Genomic DNA, 24,523 nt, shown 5'->3' with positions numbered 1-24,523 from the left:
AATGTAATTTAAGTAGACCAAAAGCTCATCTACCATGTTGTGCATGCATAAAATATGTCCCAAATTGTGGATAGGCAAAATCGTTTCTTTCAGATATTTCTTCAGAAAGAAAGCCAAATTATTTTTGTATTCCTTTCTCCCTAGAAAAGCTATACATAGGATTGCTGCCTTGGCTTATTCTAGCAGATTTAGAATGTATTTCTAGGAAAACAAAAAGAAACTGAGATATCATATCAAAGTGACTTTGTTATACACATGACTTCTTCTTCTCACCAGATCTCAATCCCTGCCACCATTTGCTTTCCATCGAAGTCAAATAATTTTAATTTGGGGTAAAATCAGAAATGGCAACCGAGGTCAATAGACTTCCCTCCATATCCCCCTTAGAGACGCCAGGCAGAGTAACTCCCCATGGTAGAAAGGGCCATGTATGACTCTTTCCTCCAATACCCATGGCTGCTCTGCCTGGTACTTTTTCACTCTGAGATCAAATAAATGCTGCCTTTCTTCAACAGATGCACTAACATGGCCAGTAGGAGCAGAGCAATGCATGTGCATTGAAGGAAGGATGGTGAACCTCAGCTAGCTAACTCTTACCTGCTCTAAGACATCAATTTGTTAAAGTAAATGTACCTTATAAAGCCAGTGCAACTTCTAGCCTCATATAGAAGCACCTGAATTATTAGTTGGCTTCAATGAAAAGCAGAGAGATGCTGTACTTGCATTTCTGTGAGCAAAGCACTTCTGATCGAGAAGTGACTCTAATGCTGACTGAATTTCTTGAATGTGCTTTTTTCTTTTTTAAAAAATCTTTTTTTAACATGACTGTGTTTTACGTGATTCCTGTTTTATACTTTTTTTACTGTATGCTGCCCAGATTCATTTCTTGTGAGATGGGTGTCCATAAAGTAAAAGTCCCTGCAGATTTTACTCCGCTAGTCGTTGCTGACTATGGGGGACGATGCTCATCTCTGTTTCAAGATCACTGAGCCAGTGCTGTCCGAAGACATTTCTGTGGTCATGTGGCCAGCATGACATCATGGACATTATCTTCCCACTGAAATTGTATCTATTTATCGACTTGCATTTGCATGCTTTCGAACTGCTAGGTTGGCAGAAGCTGGAGCAAAGATGGGTCCTCACCCCATCACACGGCACTCGGGTCTCAAACCTGTGCTGCCAGCTTTCCAACCAACAAGCCCATCATCTTAACTGCTGAGCCACCACGCCATCCCAGCGTGGCCGTATAAATGTGATAAATAAAAATAAATCATTTCAGAACTAGGCCTAGTCCTAAAAAGTAATGCTTTAATCCCAATGCTAAAATATGATTGTGGAACTACAAAATATGGTATAAATTCACGCAAGCAGAATTTTCATACCAACCGCTATTAGCTGAAATCTGATTTTGCTTTTTCTCCCCATATTATTTTATTACGTGGAAAGGAACTATGAACAGAATTTAGAGCAGGTAGCTTTATGCTAAGGGTGAAAGCAGAAACTTTCCAGTCTGAAGGAATTTTAGCCTATCCTTCTAATTGGCAGGTACAGCAAATCCCCAGGTTAAGAACACTCTGGTTTAAATGGAACCCATAATTAAGAACAGAACCTATTGTAGCAAAATTCAAGTTAAATGTACAGCAATTCAAGTTAAATACACAGTGGTTCAAGTTCATTATACAACAGTATTTACAGCATGTATTATTATAATACAATAACACTGGTCCAGTTTACAAACAAATTGGACTTTAAGGACAGACCTTGGGAATGGAACTTGTTCTTAAACCGGGAACTACCTGTATTCACTGAGTCCTCTCAAAAAACAAAAACAAAATCTGTATCCTTTTTGTTTTTAATAAAAAAAACAGAAGGGGAGGATTTGGTTTGTATAAGAAACTTCAAGGATGAATTAATAGATATTCTCTGCATACTTCGTTTCCTTCTAATTAATAAAATAACAGCTTGAACATTCCTTAGTAAATCAGCCAAAAATTATGACAGTGGTTTGTTTATTAAATTAGGTTTCTGGCAAGGATGGAAAAAAATCTATAGTATGAATTATTGTATAAAATGTCTCATGGTCTATATAAAAGTTAAAGCTAAATAAATACAGATGTAAGTTATGTTTATATAATAAGAAACACTGCTGAGCTAAGAATTTTAGGCTGGAAAGTGCAAAGTGGATCTGATACATTATGCATTTACCACCTGACCAAATTTATTATGTAAGTAGCTCCTATAATATAAAGAGAGCCATTTTACATATATGCAAAGTAAAATGATAAGATATAATAACAGGGCAGCCTAATAATGAGGCAAGAGGTTGTGTTTTTTCACCAATGATTCCTACAATGATGGCAGTTCATATTTTCATGCTGCATGGTTTTTCAACATGGTATTAGTTTCCTAAGATAACTTTCAAATACACTAAGTGATAAATATTATTAGCATTGGCACAAGCTATTTATACATGCATATTAATATTAATTGGAATCGTGGGAGATTAATATCCTATTTGTTGCAGTCTCAACAGGCTTGGCTGAGCCAGTCCATGTGGCTTCTCTGAAACACAATCTAGAATAGAAATAGAAAGAGAAAGAGAAAGAGAAAGAGAAAGAGAAAGAGAAAGAGAAAGAGAAAGAGAAAGAGAAAGAGAAAGAGAAAGAGAAAGAGAAAGAGAAAGAGAAAGAGAAAGAATAGAATAGAATAGAATAGAATAGAATAGAATAGAATAGAATAGAATAGAATAGAATGTTGGAAGGGATCTTGGAGGTCTTCTAGTCCAACACCCTGATCAGGCAGGAAACCATATACCAGAGGTCTCCAACCTTTTTGATTTGGCAGCCCGGAAAGGGAGGCAGGCACCGCTACATGCACGCATGCAAATGGGCCGTGTGCGCAGGTGCAAAAATGAACCCCATGCGTGCACCCAAAAATGGGTCATGCATGACCGCATGTGCATATGCAAACGGGCGCACACGAGTGTATGTGCACATGCAAATGAGGCTGCGCAGGCATAAGTGCTACAAATGGGGCAGCGCTAGCACTGGCGGGACGCTATGGGCAGTGCTAGTGCCAATGGGACATTTGGGGGAGGGAAGGCACTAGCACTGGTGGGACATTTGGGGGCGGGGCGGCGCTAGCACCAGTGGGACACTCAGGGGTGGGACAGCACTAGCACCGGCGGGATGCTCGGGGTGGTGCTAGTGCCGGTGGGACGCTCAGGGCAGAGTTGTGCTAGTGCTGGCAGTGGCCAAGTGGCCAAGGCCCGGTAGTGGGCCACGGCCCACAGTTTGGGGACCCCTGCCCTATACCATGTCAGACAAAAGGTTATCCTATCTCTTCTTAAAAACTTTTAGTGTTGGAGCATTCACAACTTCTGGAGGCAGGTTGTTCCACTGATTAATTGTTCTAACTGTCAGGAAGTTTCTCCTTAGTTCTAGATTGCTTCTCTCCTTGATTAGTTTCCATCCATTGCTTCTTGTCCTGCCTTCAAGTGCTTTGGAGCATAGCTTGACTCCCTCTTCTTTGTGGCAGCCCCTGAGATACTGGAACACTGCTATCATGTCCCCCCTCGTCCTTCTCTTCGTTAAACTAGACATACCCAATTCCAGCAGCCGTTCCTTATATGCTTTAGCCTCCAGTCCCCTAATCATCTTTGTTGCTCTTCTCTATACTCTTTCTAGAGTCTCAACATCTTTTTTACATCGTGGTGACCAAAACTGGATGCAGTNTACTCGGCTGGTACCCCAAGTTGCACTCGATGAGGTGGTTAAGAAGGCGAAGGGGATGTAGAGAGGTGGTAAGAAAAGGAGGAGAGGTTGTGGGTTTAGGGGGAGGAAGGAGAGGTAAAGTGGATGAGGGTGGAGGCAAGGCGGGGACTGCCGAGTGTATCCGAAAATGTTTTGAGTATCTTTATTGTTTGTTGGTGTACATACATGCATCATTTGTATTTGTTGTTTTAATTGAAAAATTAATAAAAAAAATTATAAAAAAAAAATACTTCATGTGATCTTGATTCTATCCCTCTGTTAATGCAGCCTAGAACTGTGTTGGCGTTTTTGGCAGCTGCAGCACACTGCTGGCTCATATCTCTTTACCCAAATGTAGATAGAATCGGGAGTGGCCTTGAGGGGCAAGAGGAAGAGCTGCCACTAAGATAACAGCCAGATAAAAGGAAATTGAATCCAGGATAGGAATCTAATCTGATAAAGTGACTCAGACAAGCCCCTCCCTAGTTCTCATGAATATAAAAGAGGGAGGGGGAGGTACATTAAGACTTACAAGTTTTTCTTTCTTTAGTTTTACAGTAAAAGCAATATGGATCTAATGCACAAGGTAAAAATCATACACAGCAATTCTTTGAGGATGGGTGAGCGACACCATCAGCAGTAGTAAAAATATCACTTTTTAAACTCTGCCAACTCAGCCAACTACAGCATAAGTCTATTCCTCTTTTTTCCACATCTGTTTAATTTTTAATTTATCTATTCATTTTTTTTTTCATCAGTGAGAGAAACAAGCATTATGCCTGCTCCAGGACTGCTATAGCTTTTCCTTCTTACTGGGAAGTTGGAGGAGACGCTGAGGGAACAAGATGCCTTTGTATTATCTAAATCATGGGTGGGCAACCAGTACCTCAGTCTAATTTCATGCAGTCTTTGGCTTAATTTCAAAAGCCCTCTGTAAGCAATCACTTCATACTTCTGGCAAGAGGAATCTGTGCTGGCCAGTTGCAGAGAAACAAAGTGTTAAAGAAGGTGATAGGGGAGGGGAGGTTGAGCAAATAAGTACCCCATCCACATTTGGCTCTGGGTCTACCCACTATTTGCTTCTATCTTACCCATCACTGACAATGCACTCTGCATTTACTTATCCTTAACCCTTCACCTTAACCATAAGGAACCACCCATCCTCTACTCTCAATTTATGGTTTTTTATTTGTCCCATAGAGGAAGAGGAGTTAGGAAGTAGTAGTCATTATACATCTACCCCAACAAAGCTTTTCACCACTACACTAGTGAAACTCTGCTTTGATAAACAGCATTACCACAAAGGCCCCCAGTCTGCCCATGGATTTCAGAACTGCAGCTTTCACTGTCAGTTTTGAAAGTAAAGTGTGTAAGTCTCATGCTGCAGGGAATCTTCTAGTAAGATACATTCAGAATCCTCTTTGCTTCTTTTAAAGGTTATATTCAGATTCCTCTTGCCTTCATTTTCCAAGAAAACTTTGAGAAAAGATGTGTACCAGTAATGTACTGTTGTTGCATAGTTTCAGTTGTTAATCACTATGTTAACACTGTGTTTGTTTTATATGTTTATCAATTTAGAATTTCTTTTTAAAGAAGAAAGAGGAAAATCAAACAGTTTAGCAAAATAAATAAATAGGATTTCTCCATGTTAATGTTGCTGGAATAAGATTAAGAAAATGCTTTATCCATGAATATTTTGAAAGTCTGTATTTCTAAGTGTTAAAAAAAAAAAAACATCCAGGAAGACTATTGCAAGAAAATATTCAAAGACTCAGATTAATTTCATTCACATAAACAAGTCACATTGTCACTGCAAAATAGCTCATTGGATCCTAAACTCAGTTGCTGATTCAGTCACTAAAATGTTATTCTTGAAATTATGATTATGGTGTAGGAATGAGGATAGTATTATTTCATAATCATCCTGTAAGCCAGAGGTCCCCAACCTTTTGGGCACGAGGGACCGGTTCTGTGGAGAGAGGCTTTTTCCGTGGACCAGAGGGGGTGTGTGCTGCCTGCATTTCGTGGATGGGGCTTTGCTTGTTTGTGTAGCCCAGTTGCTGGCATGCCGCGGCCTGGTACTGGTCCATGGACCGGGGGTTGGGGATCCTTGCTGTAAGCCATAGGTAAGGAACATGTGGCCATTTAAATACTGAACTCCAACACCCAAAGGTGCTTTTTTTTTAAGGAGGCAACTGGACTTTCTTGTGTTTCTTTTGAAGACGTTTTGCTTCTCATCCAAGAAGGATTTATAGTGCTTGCAGACAGATGGTCATATAAGCAATATAAATCTTTCCACTCCCCACCATCTAGTCAGAGCTAAAGAAGCTTCTTGGATGAGAAGCGAAAAGTCTTCAAAAGAAATACAAGAAAGTCTAGTTGCCTCCTGAAAAAAAAGCACCTTTGGGACAACCATGAACTGGATGACTGAGAATCTCCATAGACATCTAACACTTAGCATCACTTCTTACAGGCTACGTTGACTGGGGCTCCTGGTCTTACAGCTTTTAGAGGGCACAGATTCACTCTCCTACTCCAGATATGCATTATAAGATCGACAATAATTGTTAACATTATTGCTTCTTGAAATTAAAAAAAAAAGAGGTAATGCAGTACAACTATTTTACAGTCACTGATCCAATGTATATACACATTTGCAGAGACTCTCACTATCTTGTACTTCATAGGATTGGAAATGTTTAGGAACATTATGTACCTAACAGAAAGCAACATTTGTGAATTTAGAACATAATGTACATAAAATAATTCTCTATAGCACTGTTTCTAAACCTTGGTAACTTGAAGGTACATAGACTTCAACTCCCAGAATTCTCCAGCCAGCATATTGACTGGGGAACTCTGGGAGATGAAGTCCACACATTTCAAGCTACCACGGTTGAGAAACACTGTTTCTTGGCTACTTCAGATTTACAAAAAAATAATCAATTATGTGATGATAATAACTCTACCCTAATAATATTAAGCCCTACTTCAATGCATAAGCTGGATTTGTAGATCATTCAAATAGGTTGGAAATTTGGTGTCCCATTTCAGCAATATTTTCAAAATTTTGCACCAGTGTTGAGCATGGGAAGAAAATAGGGGGAAAGAAAGCCCAAGGACCCATAGCGAAAGAAGAAATGGCAACCAACAAAAAATGCCTACCATGTTCCAGATAAGAAGGCGTACCTTCCGAAGGATCGAGCCTTCGAGCCCTCCGCCCATGTTTGGAGTTATTGTGCACAAACATATTATCCGACACTGCCAAGACGTGGCCATCCACGTTGACTGTTGTAGAGACCACAACCTGCAAGTGGAACAGCAATATAAGGAAACACTTTAATGCAATTTAAAATCAAATAAGCACAGAGACTAATAAACCCAGAATCTTAAATAACAGCTGGGAGTGGCAGAAAATTGCAGAGCTATTTCGCATAATAACTAGTGCCTAGACTCTATGACTCTAACAAGAGGTGCTATTGATGAGTGGGTCTTTGGCATCACAGGCTTTTGATGTCATTTAGTCAAATTACACAGTTTGTAGCTGTATAAAGGAATATACACTGTTAACCATAATTTTAACAAGAGCAGCTTTATTAACTCCTTTTAAAAAGAGTTGGCTGCATATTACCCCACATCATCCTTCAGCATGCATGTCAGAATAGATAAACTGTTGTCACTGCAAATGAGAATTGATTCAAGTGAAAAAACAAAATTGGTTGCTAAAGTTGGATTAGAGTAGCTGAATTCCTCATACTGCTAAAGCCTGGAGTATAAGTATTTGTCCAAAATTCTCCTGAACATGGTGGAGAGAAAGAAAGATTGTATATGTAAAGAATATTTAAGAACTTAAATGAATACTGTTTTTCAAATCTAGGTAGACATTGTCTTTATGTAGCAATCAAGTGTGAATTCACTGTTTTTGCAAATTTTATTATCCTATTGGGAACAACTAGAAATAGAAATATTGTTTTGCTGTACAATATAGGACATGTGAAATTTAGGCAGTGAGATGGGCAGCATATACATTTAGTAATAAATAAATAAATAAAATAAAAAGCACAAACTCAACAAGCTGATGCATTTATTAATAAAGCATAATTTTATTGATAAAATATAATTTTTGAGCAAGTTGATAAAGGATTTCCATTAAGTTATTTTGATAAAAAAATATGCATTGTTTTCTGTAGTCACTATGGATCGAAAATAGGATCCAATAGTGATTATTTATTATAGCTGAATCTTATTTATCTTAAAAGGACCTTTTAGAAGCTGTATAAAATAACTTCAACTTTAAGGAGTTAAGCAGTAGAGTAGACAACTGAGTCTTTTTTTAGATCAGAGGTCCCCAACCTTTTGGGCACCAGGGATCGGTTCCGTGGAGAGAGGTTTTTCTGTGGACCTGAGGGGGCATGGTTTGGTGTGCTGCCTGCGTCCCTCAGATGGGGCTTTGCTTGTTTGTGCGGCCCGGTTGCTGGCATGCTGCAGCCCGGTACTGGTCCATGGACCGGGGGTTGAGGACCCCTGCTTTAGATACTGTCATTATTATTATTACCCTCATTATCACCAGCTCATTCATCACTTTTCTTTATTATATTTAGTCTGATTTATATTAAAATAATCTTACAAAACAGTTTTTTTCTTTAAAGAGTTAAATAACAGGATACTAAGTAGATGTCTTAAAACAGGGGTCCCAACCCCTGGTTCATTGCTCAGTGCTGGGCTGCAGCCCACTGGAACCAGGGCATGGAAGTGGTGGGCAAGTGTCCGTGAAGCTGCATTTGTAAAAGTGGCACGCACGTGAAACCATCCCTTCTCCTGCCCCCACTGCTGCCACCTCCTCCACCAGTCTGCAGAGCCAGAAAGGTTGGAGACTGCCGCCTTAAGAACAATCACATTTATGTTAGCAAGCAGGATGAAACATTGCTGTTTGAATCCTCCTGGATTTTTAAATCTTCAAACAACTCTTGAATTTTGTTTGTTGCAGCGAAGGGGCAGTTCAGGCTTGTCAGAGAACGTGCTAGCCTTTGAACAACGTGTTCCCTAGATTACTTTCACTACATGCCTGAAGTAGCCACTGTGCATGTGTATATCGCTTAGGACACAATTACGCAAATATGAAAATAAAAACAGTCATCCACTTAACAATTGGACTCAAATGTAATGCTTGCTACAGCACCACCTATCTCCCAGTGTTGAAGGATGGTATGCTTAAGTCACATCCATATACAGCACTTTTATCTTTATGATTGTATTACACTAATCTTACAGGTCCTGTATTGATTATCAGCAGACTTCCAGATGCAATTTAAAGCGATAGTTTCCATTTAAAATTCCAAATATGGTTTGGCATTTCCAGAATTTCTGATTCTTACCAAATTTGACCCATCTGAGGGTCTTCAGGGAGAATCTCCACATGATATCCTAATTATGTGAGGTGGGAAGGACTGAACCCAGAAGGGCAGATTTCCCATCTTGGCACCAATGCTCTGGAACTGCCTCCCTCAAGAAATTAGGCTGGCCCCTTGGTGATGGCCTTCCCAAATTTACCCAAGATCAAAATTTTCTGGAAGGTCTCCAGGGAATAACTATTGACCATCAATATTTAGATATTTTGCTATCTACTTATGTTATATGCACTGATTGCTGATTAGAGGTATTATAAACATGTACTGAAATTTTTATTTATGTTGTTTGTTTCTTTCAAACTGGTATTGTTTTAAGTCTCCAAGAGTCTGCCAAGATTTATTTAAAATTTAAAATAATAACAGTTATAATAATAATACTGATTTTGATTTCTGTAAATAAATATAGCCTATGCATTAAGTCAATTTGTTACCATGATCAAACACAGCAGTATATTAATATTAGTGTGGACAGCCATTTATTCACAATAAGAGTGGATAAAACAACCATCCTTATTGTGAATAAATGCTTGTCCACACTAATATTAATGTACTGTTGTGTTTGATCAGGGAGGGGGTGGGAGAAAAGAGGAGAAACAGATTAATAATGCAATATTGTATCTAGTTAGTTATAAATTCAACAGGACATATTCTAAAACCAAGGGGAATAATGAATCACCAAAACAAATCACCAACGAAAATTTTGGTGGGGCATTTCACAAACCTGTTTTCTCTCACATTTTGGGGAAATTCTGCATCTATGTGGCTGCATCACTGCTTTTTACCACTGCCTAACTATGCATTCAACCTAAAGGCTATGTTTCCATTCCACTACCACTCATTAAGCATCCCAAGCTAATTACAGCTTCCTTCCTATGAACCTGCCTTCCAGAACTTTTGCTAAAACAATAAGAAGAAATGACCTACACTTCTCCTTAAATTAAACAAGGAAGGGGGATTAAAAATTGAAACCCACTGAGATATGTTTATTCATGCGACCTCTTACAACCAAATATAATAATTGTCTGTTAATTGCAGTTTCAGCTCCCACCTCATGCTTCAACATGTGAAACTGCAATCAGCTGGCTCCTGTTTAATCCACCTATTATGTTGACTAATTAACTTTGCTCGACAGTTTATTTCTTCCTCCATTATCAGCCCCTGTCAGCCTCAAGCACAGCGCCGCTAAGGGAGACCTCAGCCTCTTTGATTGATCACCGATAGATTGACATGCAGATTAATTTAATTAGAATCACCTCACTTGAGAAATGAAAGACAATGGCAAAGGGGCTAATAGATCTGCTCTTATAATGAGGCTACCCTCCAGAGCCAAGGAAGAGGGTTTCTGATTTATTTTGCTGAATTCCCCAGTTGCTTCGCAAGGCTCTTGCTTTAATTGTTCTTGGTATTGAGAAGCTTTAGCCTCTGAAGAGGTGAAATGCTTTACAAGGATTGGCAAACATTTCTTCAATTCTCCAAGGAAGCTGTTACCCTCTCAAAGTTGCATGAACAGAAAGGGTTGCTGGCAAGAATTTCCTTATGGGGCTTGAAATGGGTAAAAGGGAAGAAAATGAGGCAAAGTTTTCAAAGTAATATTTCATTAAGCATAGTAAATTTCTCAAAAACATGTTTTGTCATTTCCTGACCTAAAACACTGTTTAATCCAGCAGTTCCAATTTTCTGTTTATTTAATCTGTCCCTCCCTCCCCTCCTCTCCCCAATTTATTAATGTTTACAAGCCTCTGAATGTTGACATGATTTGTGTCTGGATATGGTTTGTCACAAAATGCCATTAGCTCGTTTCATCAGATATTTAAACAGTTTTAGAAGCTAGAGACTGAACGAGATAGAACCAGCACACTGGTTAGAGCATAGTAAAAAAGGAACACGTCAGCAAAAGTTTGAAATTAAATTTAATTTGTTTCTATAATCAAGGTTCATAGACACAGTTCCCTACGTGGCAAATACATAACTGGGTAGAAAACTGAATGTGCCTTAACAGGGATTTCATGCAAAACACTATATAGTGACAATCCCTCAATACAAGCAATAGCAATACCAATAGAATAGCACTAGTACTTAGACTTATATACTGCTCCATAGTGCTTTACAGCACTCTCTGAGTGGTTTACAAATATTAGCATATTGCCCCCAACAATCTGGGTCCTCATTTTAGTGACTTCAAAAAGATGGAATGCTAAATTAACCTCGAGACAGTCAGGATTGAACTCCTGGCTGTGGACAGAGTTAGCCTGCAATACTACATTCTAACCACTGCACCCCAGGGCTCCTATGATCAGTCACTTTCATCTGTCCAGAATTAATTTTGCTCTTTTTCAGCTACTGAGCACTATACTACATATGGAATACTGAATTGTTTCAACTGGAAAGGTTTAACTCAGAGGTCCCCAACCTTTTGGGCACCAGGGACCGGTTTCATGGAGAAAGGTTTTTCTATGGACCGGAGGGGACATGACATTGTGTGCTGCCTGCATCCTGTGGATGGGGCTTTCCTTGTTTGTGTGGACCGGTTGCTAGCATGCCGAAGACCGGTACTGGTCCATGGACCAGGGGCTGGGGACCCCTGGTTTAACTAATAATTGTTATTCAAAGTATTATGTTATCAATGCATAAAACTTGAATTTTTAAAGTAAAAATATATTAAGGTTTGCACAAATTTTGTGCATTGGAGTACAGAATATATTTTACGTTGATGGGCAATATACAATCCTGGCCATTTAAGTCAACTGAGCAATGCAAGCATCCCCAATATGTTTATACTATTACTGAATTTTATAAATAGATAATGCAAAAATCACACAAAGATACTGAGATACTGTAACATAATGTTCGTCCTGGGCATCTGCATGGGTGGGAAGGAACCTGTGCTGTTATTCATGTCATGATGTCGTTGTGCAAATGATGCAAATGAAATACGGTCTGTTGTTCATGACATGGCATCATTACATAATTACATCATGATGCATGAAATATCATTGACACCTAAGGCCCTTGCACTGTCAAGGCACTGGAGTATTATGCCTTTTTCTACAATGGTTAATCCATTTGCTTAAGTGATAGGGAGATACAAGCAACTATGGTTTTTTTTCACATGGGGTAAGTTTCCAGAGTAGGGGTAGAAGAGACAAATCTGAAAATTGGTAACTTATTAGTACTTTTCAAATATGCTGGTGTCAAGGATGAAGGCTTTTGCTCCTACTCAATAAAAAATACATGCCACAGTCATCTTAAGAAAAATGATCAGGAAGTTTTCCTGCATTGATGTCCTCCAAATGTATTAGGAATGCCCCAATCTGTTCTGTTCTATTTTAAGGCTGATTTTGATACTGGTTTTTTTTTGTGTGTGAAAACTTTGGCTGCCTGAAAATGCTGTTAATACACAGATTTAAAAACCAACCAAATAGAGGGGAATAAAGGAAAAAAAGAAGAAAGTAACAGTCTAAAGTATTTCAAGAACATAAATCCTAACAAATCCAACTGTTTAATACTATTCCATTTAAAAGAACTAAATCAGAGTTTCAAATAATGCTGTAAAGGGAGTTCTGAGCCTATAAGAGAGAATGCAATATTTTTCTCCGCAGGAGAACATTGATTAACTTTTTTTTTTAACCAGAGTAATCTCACTGAAATCCGTTATTTAATTCTTGCTACCCACAACATCTGCAAAATCGGGGACTCAGTCCAACCCATTCATTGCATAACACAATTTTGCTACCTAGTTTCCTTGACTAGAATTTGATTTACTACAATGATGTTATGCCAGGGTGGTTCTTTTATAGTCATTAGGAGAAAAAAAAAGTACTATAAAAAGGAATCCCCTAGAGAAACTGTTTCCAGCATCAGGAAGTATGAAAAAATGCAAGTGGTTATTTGGTGGTCTACTTTCAGAAGTGATTATTCATAGTGCACCTGTAGAACAAGAAAAAGAAACCTATTGTTTCCACACAAACATTGCATACATACATTAACCAGAGGTCACATAGTTTTAAGAAAAACATATTCAGTATATACAATATTAAATATTAATGTTCTGTGAGATGGGGAAAAACTGGTATGTTCTGAACTCTCTTGTAAATGGCACTGGCTGTTTTATGACTAAAGGCCACACATATGTTTATTCTGGAAACTGGAAAATCCTATAAAACTTCTCAAGAAGGGAATTAATTCTTAACTATGGTCCAAATATCTCTTTAAAAAGGCAACTCATTTCAATTGCTGCATTCATGGACTGCATCTTGATCAAAGCATATGCAAAATTAATTTGTAACAGAAACAAGTTTTGTTTTAGCTTTAAAAAAACACAGCCACAAGGTAACATGTATGCAAAGAACCAACCTTTTAAAAAACTCATACCAACACACAAAGGGGGAAAAAAGGATTTACTCCTGTTTAAAAATTGATTAATGAGGTGCTGACAAATTCAGGTAAACATGGGTATGGACAGGCCTGCCAAATCTGAAACCAATCCAAATGTTGTGAAGAAAACACAGATTTCATTTTGGGAAAAGCAGAGAGGGGAAAAAAATTCTGCGGTACGATCAGCTCTTCACGTACAGGTGGTCCTCAACTTACAGCCATTCATTTAGTGACTGTTCAAAGTAAAAAATGGCATTAAAAAAAGTGACTTACAACCATTCCTCACACTTTGAACCCTCACAGAATTCTTCATCTAATATTTCAAGATTAGGAGTTGCATTGATCCCTGTTTTCACTATCCATCATTAGGTTAAGTTAATTTATGGCGCACTCCTGATATTTTCAGTAAACTATACTTTATTGGAAGGAAATACAGGTAATCCTCAACTTACAACAGTTCGTTTAGTGACCATTCAATGTTACAACGGCACTGAAAAAAGTGACCTATCACCATTTTTCACACTTATGACTGTTGCAGCATCCCCATAATGATTTATATTCAGAAGTTTGGCAACTGTTTCATATTTATGACGGTTGCAGTGATCCTGGGTCATGTGATCACCTTTTGCAACCTTCTGACAAACAACTCTAGAAAGAGTACAGAGAAGAGCAACAAAGATGATTATGGGACTGGAGGCTAAAGCATATAAGGAACGGCTGTTGGAATTGGGTATGTCTAGTTTAATGAAGAGAAGGATGAGGGGGGACATGATAGCAGTGTTCCAATATCTCAGGGGCTGCCACAAAGAAGAGGGAGTCAAGCTATTTTCCAAAGCGCCTGAAGGCAGGACAAGAAGCAATGGATGGAAACTAATCAAGGAGAGAAGCAACCTAGAACTTCCTGACAGAACAATTAACCAGTGGAACAACCTGCCTCCAGAAGCGGTGAATGCTCCAACACTGGAGGTTTTTGGGAGGAGACTGGACAGCCATTTGTCCGAAATGGTATAGGGTTTCCTGCCTGATCAGGGGGTTGGACTTGATGACCTCCAAGGTCCCTTCCAACTACTACTACTACTACTACTACTACTACTACTACTACTACTTATTATTATTATTATTATTATTATTATTATTATTATTATTATTATTATTATTATTATTATTATTATTATTATTATTATTATTATTATTATTATTATTATTATAGTCAATGGGGAATCCAGATGCACTTAACAACCGTGTTACTAATTTAGGAAGAATTTAAGAACTGCAGTGATTCAGTTAACAAATGTGGCAAGAAAAGTCATAAAATGGGGCAAACCTCTCTTAACAAATTTCTCACTTAGGAACATAAATTTTGGAGTCAATTGTGGTTGTAAGTTGAGGACTAACTGTATATATTTTTGTTTATACATCTGAACACTGTGTAAAAAGGCTGAAATGACTTCTAGACAGATTCTCGCAACATGGATTTATTATTATTTTGCAACTCAACTTCTAGTCCCAAGATACAAAAATCCTGACCTAAATTTAGGTAGAAGCTTCACGATGATTAAAATATAGTCACTCATTGCTGATTTTTAAAATTAGCCTCATGACATGTCATTTGCATCTCTTGAAGAGACTCAGCACTGAATCACCAATGAATGCTATTCAAACCTGCAGCAAAATAATATTACCAAAACAGAGTTTAATTTCTAATGTTCATCAACAAAGTCTACCTTGTATTCCAAGCATTGTAATATTGAAACTCTATTTCCAGCCCACTCCTTCAAATAACATTTTATTCAGCTGCTTATGTAATGTAACAAATTAAATCTCCTATTTGTCAACAATAATATTGATGTGTGCTAAAATGATTTAATAAGATTTTTTCCATCAGTGATAAAGATTTGAAGGCAGGTAGTCATGAGCATTATTAATTGGAAGAAAGACAGGATAGGAAATTGAGAAATAAAGAAAATACAGAATATTTCCACATTGCCATTTCCTACCATGGATGGCATAAATTTGATCAATTATTTTTTCTTGACAATCCAGATAAAACTTTCTCTCACTTCTTTATCATTCCTGCAGGTGTTAAAATTGTTTACTTGCATTCATTTTTATATTTTCAGTCAAAAGAACAGTGTAGTTCTTTCAAATAGTAATTGAAATAACATTATGGCCACAATTCGTCAGAATATTTAGATTGTATTGTGTGTATCAAAGAGATACTGTACAATCCCAGGGTGTTTTTTTAAATTTTCTGCCTTGTCACCATTATAGTCTTAAATAATTTATATTATCACAACCACTCTGGGGTTGCTCAGAGTTTGAAATAAAATGGATGGCTATATAAATGAAATAAATAAATAAAGTACTGTCTCGTATAATTAACTCTAGGGTGAAAATTGAGTATTACACATTCACATTATCTGTCCATTCTTCTCCAAACAGAGTGATACAATGGCACAGCACTTAAGATGCTGGGCTTGTCAGCTGGAAAGCTGACAGCCCAGGTTCAAGACCCATATGCCATGCTCTTGCTCCAGCTCCTGCCAACCTAGCAGTTTGAAAATATGCAAATATGACTAGATAAATAGGTACCATTTCATTGCAAAAGTAACAGCACTCCATGATGTTATGCTGACCACATGACTGCAAAAGCATCTTCAGACAGCGCTGGCTCAATGGCCTCAAAGTGAGATGAGCACCACCCCCTACAGTCGGCAATGACTAGCAGAATAAAAATCCACAGGAACGCCTTCCCTAAACAGTCAACACTGGGAAAAGTTCTAAAGGAGGGGAGTCTACCAGGTGTGTGGAAGCTAGCCCATAAACTGAACTTTAAGAGTATATAACATCACTACAGTCTTATCTGCTTTTCACAATAGAACTCAATTTCAAAATGTTTTCTTGATATTTTTTATTCAATCTAAATTCAGGTGATGAATGCTGAGATGAATACTTCATGGAGAACAGGGACATACTAAGCTGAAACCATAGGAATGTATGAGTTGTCTCATGAAAAGAGTGTCTATGGATATTCTCAATCATCTAGGTTGTCCCAAACAAGAAAGTCCAGTTGCCTCCTGAAAAAGTCCAGTTGCCTCCTGACTCATGAAAGGAGCCATCATGGGCAACCCAAGGAGGCTGCTCTTAACATCGTGACTCTGATCGTGGCCAACAGAATTACGCTAAGGCCCTTCTATCCTCAATTAGTGCTTTTCTTGCCCAGTTACAATAAATAAATTGCACCATCGACAAGAGGTTACATTTCTACAAATGTTCAAGCACCAGATCTGGAAGCTAGGGGAGGAGGGAGAAAAAAATCATAACCATTGCCTATAGAAATATATATATTTTTTGTCACTGAAGGAGGCAGGCTGGATATTAAAGTATGAAGGGTGATCTACTTTGCTGAAAGTGATTAATTTCCTTAAAATGCTAAGGTCACACTAATTGACATGACCTGTGTAATTAAGCAGTCTCTGTTTACACATGGAAAGCTCAACTGCTGTGAGGCTCAGTTTGCCTGACAGAATATCTTTACAAGTCAAGAGATCAACAACCTCTCTTATGTCCTGCCTAGTCACCTACATAGGCTTTTGATTGCTCTTCTGACAGAACACCCAAAAGCATTACCATATGAAAATCAGCTTACATCTTGGGGGAATTCTGAACTGGCAGTAGAACAGGTAGGTTTGAACTGAGGCTTTGACAGCCTTTAGCTTTGGCTGCTCATGCTAGATTCCCTTGTCTATGAAGCAGATTTAACTGGTGGGTGTTCTGAAAAAATAGCCTAGGTTTGGTAAGAATGAGGCAAATCAGGAAGAAAACTGATGAAATACAGGTAGGAGGTCCCTAACCATTCTGCACATATATGTGATTAGAAAGCAAAAAATTAAGACATTACTAACTTCCAGTTGCCATTATGGTCAATTAGAAGGCGTCTGGATCCCAGATGAATAGCAGTTGCCACAAGGTTCAGGAATTAAGAATGACAACTCAATAGGCTCTGTACAAAAGAAGGATTCCTGTGCCTGCCCTGAAGATAAGGAAGCAACCAGTAGGGCTGATCAGAGACCTTACACTGAGTGAGACCAAAGCAGCAATCTGTCATTTATCCAGATAGCATATGAAGAGACTGGAGCACCCAATTGGGATGTGACAGACATCCCCTCCTGTTTCTATTGATCCATGTAGGAATACAACCAGTCAAAGACTTGAAGACACTGCAAGGGACTATGAAGCACTGAGCAGGAGGCTGAGGGGGATGGGGGCAAGATTGTATTTTCTTCATTTCTTATGTCTAAGAACACAGCCCAGGAAGAGAAGCAAGAATACTGGAAGTGAACAAAGTGCTACTGAAATGATGGCAGCTGGAATGGATTTGATTTTTTGATAATGAAATATGAAGTAGTCCTGGCAAAAGATGAGAAGTACATGAAAGGAACTGGACAAAATGTGTTTGAAAGGCAGCTTGCAAACCTAATCTATGGAGACTTCAAACTGAGTGCTGTGGGCGAGAGACAAGAGTGCTCAAGATACCTAAGACACATAATATTAAAGTTAAATCATGCACTAAAACTGCATCAACAGCAGCTAGAATCACTAACAATCCAACTCAAAAAGCCTCAGTGAAGAGCAAAGTCATACTCCTTTCTTCAAATCAAAGAATGTGGGAGCCAAGAGCAACTGCCAAGAAAACTTTATTTTAGAGAGTTTGACATGCCTTTTCTGTATGAGAAAGAACAATGCTCTGAAATTTAGAGCATCTTTAAGAGAGCATCCTGCTGAATTCAGTAGTTATACAGCTTCTTTACCAAGTAAGGCACATTCTCAGATAATTGGACATTAAATCATTTAGGGTTTTAAAGTGGAATGGAAACATAATTATATGTGCTATATTTATATGCACCTTTATCAGAAAAACTCACAGAAACATATACACACATACACAAAAGCCCACATATACTTTGGTAATTTTTCAAATTATTTCCTTCCTTATCATCTGATACTATGAAAATAAGAAATAGAGAGCTAAGAGAATAATCCTACACATTTTTACTCAGAAAACCATGGAGTTTCTTCTTGGTAATAGAGTAATCATTTCTTAATTTATCTTCTCCCATAAAAAGTATTAAATAAAAACATTAAATTATTATTAATTAAATCTGTCTTAGGCCAGTAGTCTTCAATATCTTCATCAATGACTTAGAGGAGGGAATTGAAGGGGAACTCATCAAATTTGCAGATGACACCAAACTGGCAGGAGTAGCCAACACCCCAGAAGACAAACTTAGGACTCAAAAAGATATTGACAAACTTGAACAATGGGCCCTATCCAACAAAATGAGTTTCAATGTGGAGAAAAGCAAAGTCTTACATTTAGGCAGGAAAAATCAAAGGTACAAGTACAGATTAGGCGAGACTTGGCTTAGAAACAGTGACTGTGAGAGGGACCTTGGAGTCCTAGTGGATGATCACTTGACTAAGAGCCAGCAGTGGGTAGCAGCAGCCAAAAAAGCTAATACAATCCTGGGTTGTATAAACAGAGGCATAGAATCAAGATCACACAAAGTATTAGTATCGCTTTATAAAACCCTAGTAAGACCACACCTGGAATACTGCAGCCAATTTTGGTCACCGTATCACAAAAAAGATGTTGAGAGTTTGGAAAAAATTCAGAGAAGAGCAACTAAGATGATCAGAGGCCTGGAGACTAAAACATATGAAGAACGGCTGCGGGACTTGGGTTTGGCTAGTCTAAAGAAAATAAAAAATAGGGGAGACATGATAGCAGTATTCCAGTGTTTGAGGGGCTGCCATCAAGAAGAGGGAGTCACGTTATTCACCAAAGCACCAGAGGGCAAGACAAGAAATAATGGTTGGAAACTAATCAAAGAGAGAAGCAACCTGGAATTAAGGAGAAACTTCCTGACAGTGAGGACAATTAACCAGTGGAATAGCTTGCCTTGAGAAATCGTGGGCGCTCCATCACTGGAGATTTTTAAGAAGAGGCTAGACAGTCACTTATCTGAGCTAGTATAGGTCCTCCTGTTTGAGCAGGGGGCTGGACTAGAAGACCTCCAAGATCCCTTCCAGCTCTATTCTATTCTATTCTGTTCTGTTCTATTCTATTTTAATTATTGATTAAGAAAAATATGAGTTTCAGACAATCCTAACCCTACCCCACAATTCTACTACTGTTATATGTTATTATTTATAACATTTATATAGCTGTTCATCTTATATTGAGCTCAGATCAGGAAACAGGGGTGACTATGCTTATATATCCCAATAAGACCACAATCTAATGATTATGTTGTTCTATTCTGTATTATAGAGAAGTACAGTTTTTAATTTCATGGCATTTATTTATTTATATCCCGCCTTTATTATTTTTACAAATAACTCAAGGAGAATATATCCAACATACAGTACCTTCCTCCTCCTATTTTTCCCTGTGAGATGAATTGGGCTGAGAGAGTGTGATTGGCCCAAGGTCACCCAGTGACCTTCATTGCTAAAGCGGGACTTGAACTCAGCGTGTTCTGCTTTCTAGCCTGGTACTTTAATCACTAGACCAAAATGGCTCTCAACATTACAAAGTACTTTTAAGCAAAAAAAAAAAACACATATGAAAAAGTAAGCTTTGGTGACAGTTAGTATTAAGGGCTTAGACATATCTTGTAATACTACAAAGGCTGTCCTCTGAATAAATGGCATAAAGAAGGTAAGATTTTAAAAAAGATAAATAAGAACTTTTCCTTGAAAAAAGGTCTCTTCATAGGCCAGAGACCAAAAGGATCCATGATTTAACCAGTGTAGCTGATTTGGATTATATTATTTCATAGAAAGCCAGGAGTTTTTCTGCTGGAATAGTGTTATATTAAAGAAAATGCAAAAACATGAAAATTAGCCAGGATTACTCAAGCGGATAGAGGTTACCTGCTTAAGAATGCTGGGTTCACATCATCTTACTCCCTACAAGGATGTCAAAGTCATTTGCAAGCCTGTGTGAACTGCTTACTTTGTCCAATGTATCTGTTCTACTCAGTTATATCCTCTGTTCTATCCTGAAAAGGCTTTCCAAAGAGCCTATTTTTTTATATCTTGCAGATCAAGTAGAAGAATTTTAGACTAATTGCACAAGGGGTTCTGATTTGCCTGCGGCCCATGAGTCAAACAATGAAATAAATTGCCTACGGCCGCAAAATTGAGCATACTAGGGTTAAATGTGTTTGTGTTTGTTTAACTTATATGTTGCTGTTTTAAGAATTATTCGAGCTTGGACAGGTAATTCTAGCTTACTAACAATAATTAAGATGGACAACTCTGTCGCTAAGACCACACCGACTTACAATGACAGGTGCAGCAATTCCCATGGCAGTTGTTAAGTTAATTCTGCATAGTCATTAAGTGACCTGATCACCATTTAGGACCTCCTGCCAGCTTCTCCACTGACTTTGTTGTCAAAGGCTGACAAGGAAGATCACAACTTTGATCATGTGATTGTGGGATGCTGCAAATGTCACAATTGTGAACCAGTTACCAAGCATCTGAATTGCAATTGTGTGATCACCGGGTTGTTGTCATGGCTGAAACTATGAAGACTCGTAAGGTTTCTCGTTCCGCATTGTCCTAACTTTGAATGGTTGCTGAATGAGTGGTCAGTAAGTGAGGACTACCTTTGCTGTCATTGATAATTCTCAGACTGAAATTCACAAAAATTATGTAAACATTTGCACACAACATGCACGAATAAGGCTGGACGTTTTCCTAGCTCACATTGTCAAAAATGGATTAATCAAACAGGTAGGAAGTGTCACTAACCTGAAATCTCCGCATGTCTCGAGGATTTCCTGCATTTTTTAAGCAGTTCTGGTTACATTTAAGAAAAAATTTCAAGAAGAACCTGTTGGAAAAAGAGGTAATTTGTTTAGTATATTCGCTCAATATTTGTTTTGCTTAATTGCTAAAAAAAATCTATTCAATATATGCATCTTTAAACACATTCTTGGAACTTGAGTCATAGGGCAAAGAAACAGGAGAAACAGGCAAGCCATCTCATAGGTGTCTCTTTGCTGGAATTTACTGGAACAGGCAATTTTATATTGCAAAGTTCCTTCCAATTTGAAGTATTTGTAATTAGGTATGACAAAATAATCCATCTTCATTGCCACAAAACAACTCTAACTTTCACAAAGGGCTCACTTCCATACCAATGCCCTCTCCCACTCCAATAAAGCAGTTTGAAACTGATCTGTGATCATGTTTTTTCTTCAAAATTCTAAACACTAAAACACATGGGGAACAGCAAGAACCAATTAATATCCACCTTCAACTGACCAATAAGATAATAGGATAGGGCCAAATAATATTATCCAATAATGTCCCTGTCTCTGAAATTTTCAAAGAAACTTTCATAAAACAGTAAAATTCCTTTCACCCCGATTCCACGCAAAATAGAGTAAATTGCTTATGCCTCCTACTATTTTCACATCTTTTTTATTATTTGCAAACAAAAAAAAAATACCCAAACTCTGGAAAATTGTTGTGAAGACGTTTTCCACATGCAAAACTGCTTTTCTGCATTTAAAATTCTCTTGCAAGCTATGAACATGAAAGAATAGCGCATTTCTACAACCGGTTACTCTTCCCTGTTTTTCCAACCATTGGCTGCATGCTGCTGCTACAAGAGCTTGAAGGGGAAAGAGAAATACATTCTCAACCATGCTTATAGAAAAGAGCAAGATGCTAAAGTGGCAGGACAAGAACGCCTTCAATAGCAGAAGAAATTGCCTGCAAAATTCATAGACCTTTAGCACTAACAAACCCAAAATCAGCTTTGTTCTGCTTTCAGACAAACTGGTATCAAACAGGAAAACAATACAACCCAACTCTTGAATCTGGATGATAATGTGGGAATGCTGGGGTTCAGAGCTAAATTGGCAAAAAGAACCTTATGGATGCACTTAAATTCTAACTTCTATTATCCGGCCAAATAGGATAAGTAAGGTAGGGAATGTAACTGAATTGCATTTCCCATGAAACTGACTGGGAGGATTTCAATTTGGGGTAAATGAATACCTATCTCATGTATTACAAAAGCAAGAAATGGAGGGGGGTGCTGAATTGCGTACAGTATGACACCCAAGATCAAGAATTTCATCACATATTATGGCCCTTTTAAGTAAAGAAGATACAGGTGGGTCCCATATTATAGGCTGGATGTAATGGTGGAATCTATGTCCTAAGCATAACACTTACAGTAAGGAGACTAAATCAGTATGTAGAAGTCACTGAAGCATAGCAGAAAAAGAGATGCCAAATAAATTCTGGGTGTGGCAAGGAGTGGGTAAATATTCTTAAATATCTACAATATATTAGGTATACAGTATGTATTTTCCAAGAGCTCAGCCAAACAAAAGCTAAAACAACAACAACTATCATGAAGCTCTCACATGGCAAGTTTTCTTTTAATTAGGGCTGTCATTACATTAAAGGTTGCAGTCAATTAGTTGTGTTACTTTTAACCTATTAATCAATCAACCGACTATTTAAAAGACATACTGCAGTTTGCATTGTCTCAATAAAGAGTGTATTCTCAGAATTGTCACTGAACCTTATAAACATTTTGAATCTTTCTAGGTGCTGAAGCTAGCAGATTGTTTTCGACATGGACTACCTTATTCAACATCCTAAATAAAAATGCTTTTAAAAACTGAACTTTGGACTTACAGGCTTAATCAGGAAGGTCGACATGCAATATAGTTGGGCTAGAAACAGCATATTAGAAGTTCCTTCCAAAAGAAAGCTAGTTCACTGCTTCTGTGGCTGTTTTTAAGATGACTTTAAAAACAAACCCATTGCATTTCACTTCTTAACTGAAAAAGCATTATAGAATTTGCTGCAGTTAGCTATATGAATCTATATTTTATTGCAAGTGGTTTATTTTGGAATTTTTGTTTAAAGATACTTCTTTAAACTTTACTTTTGTATAAAGCATAAAGTTAAATTACTTGGTAAAAGCTGCGTGTGTGCCTGTGTGAGCATACATGTATCAATAAAAATAACAATTTATAAATAAAATAATATTTTCCAAACAGCTGTTAAATCAAGCTGAATCAAAATTCTTATCCAAACCTGCACTATGAACATTTAAGAAAATTACCTGTGGTCTTCAAAATAAAATAAGGATGTGAATAAAATTATACTTATCTTTGTTCTTGGAAACCACAAATGCTTAAATACTTTTTAAGTTCTTGACTCTATAAAAATCACTGAAATAATTTTATAACCCATAATCTTCAGAAACAGAAGACATATTTTTACCAAAGAGATAAACAACAGAAAGTGTTTTCCTCAATGTTCTGCATTAATAAGCCATAAAAACAAACATTGAAAAAAAATTGGCCTCACAGTTTGGATATTATCCTTTAAAAGTAAAAACAAAGAGATATGTCAAACTTATTTTTATTTTTTTAGAAATAAGTTAAACCATGTCAAAAAAAATCTCAGCATAAGTAGGAAAGGTCATGACATATTTGGAATAATTGTTGATTCAAATATGTACAGCCAATTTACTTTGGCACAACCCATCAGGAATGTCTTATGCAAGAAACAAATGCCATTGAAATAAATATGAAGTTAACAATAGGTGTTCAGCTTTCAAACTGCTCTCATTAAAAAAAAAAATAGACCAACTATACTATTCTCATTTTTTTTGCATCTTATTGTAATTCTATAGAGACAACAAAAGAAAAGTATTCATTTGTTTTAGAAAAAAATAACATGCCAATCTAAACCTTGATATAAATATTATTCATCTTCCAGAGCAGGGGTCGCCACCCCCCTTGGCCTATTCTGATCCAGGCACCGCGAGCGGTGGGCCGGTAGGCCGGTGGGCCAGTTTGACTTGCATGAGTGGCAGGCTGGCATACATGGACATGCGTGTGCAGCTCAACTTGCACAAATCAAGATGTGTGAGTGCACCCC

The 24,523-nt window shown here is 37.7% G+C and overlaps 1 protein-coding gene across 1 annotated transcript in view; it reads right to left on the bottom strand.

The window, feature by feature from the left end:
• LOC107302951 (EBF transcription factor 1) overlaps nucleotides 1–22,260 on the bottom strand; it is a 118,114-nt gene extending 95,854 nt beyond the window's left edge. Inside the window, exons 1-3 of the mRNA XM_015832117.2 lie at nucleotides 22,199–22,260; nucleotides 21,359–21,440; nucleotides 6,918–7,059 (exon numbers count right to left, since the gene is read on the bottom strand). Coding sequence (XP_015687603.2) covers nucleotides 6,918–7,059; nucleotides 21,359–21,440; nucleotides 22,199–22,260 — 286 coding nt within the window. The remainder of the gene's footprint in view (nucleotides 1–6,917; nucleotides 7,060–21,358; nucleotides 21,441–22,198) is intronic.
• Nucleotides 22,261–24,523: the final 2,263 nt, after the last annotated feature.

The sequence above is a fragment of the Protobothrops mucrosquamatus genome, unplaced genomic scaffold, assembly GCF_001527695.2.
Source record: "Protobothrops mucrosquamatus isolate PMUCROS unplaced genomic scaffold, P.Mucros_1.0 scaffold_306, whole genome shotgun sequence".
Taxonomy (NCBI): Eukaryota; Metazoa; Chordata; class Lepidosauria; order Squamata; family Viperidae; genus Protobothrops; species Protobothrops mucrosquamatus.
This window is presented reverse-complemented; position numbering and strand designations above follow the sequence as displayed.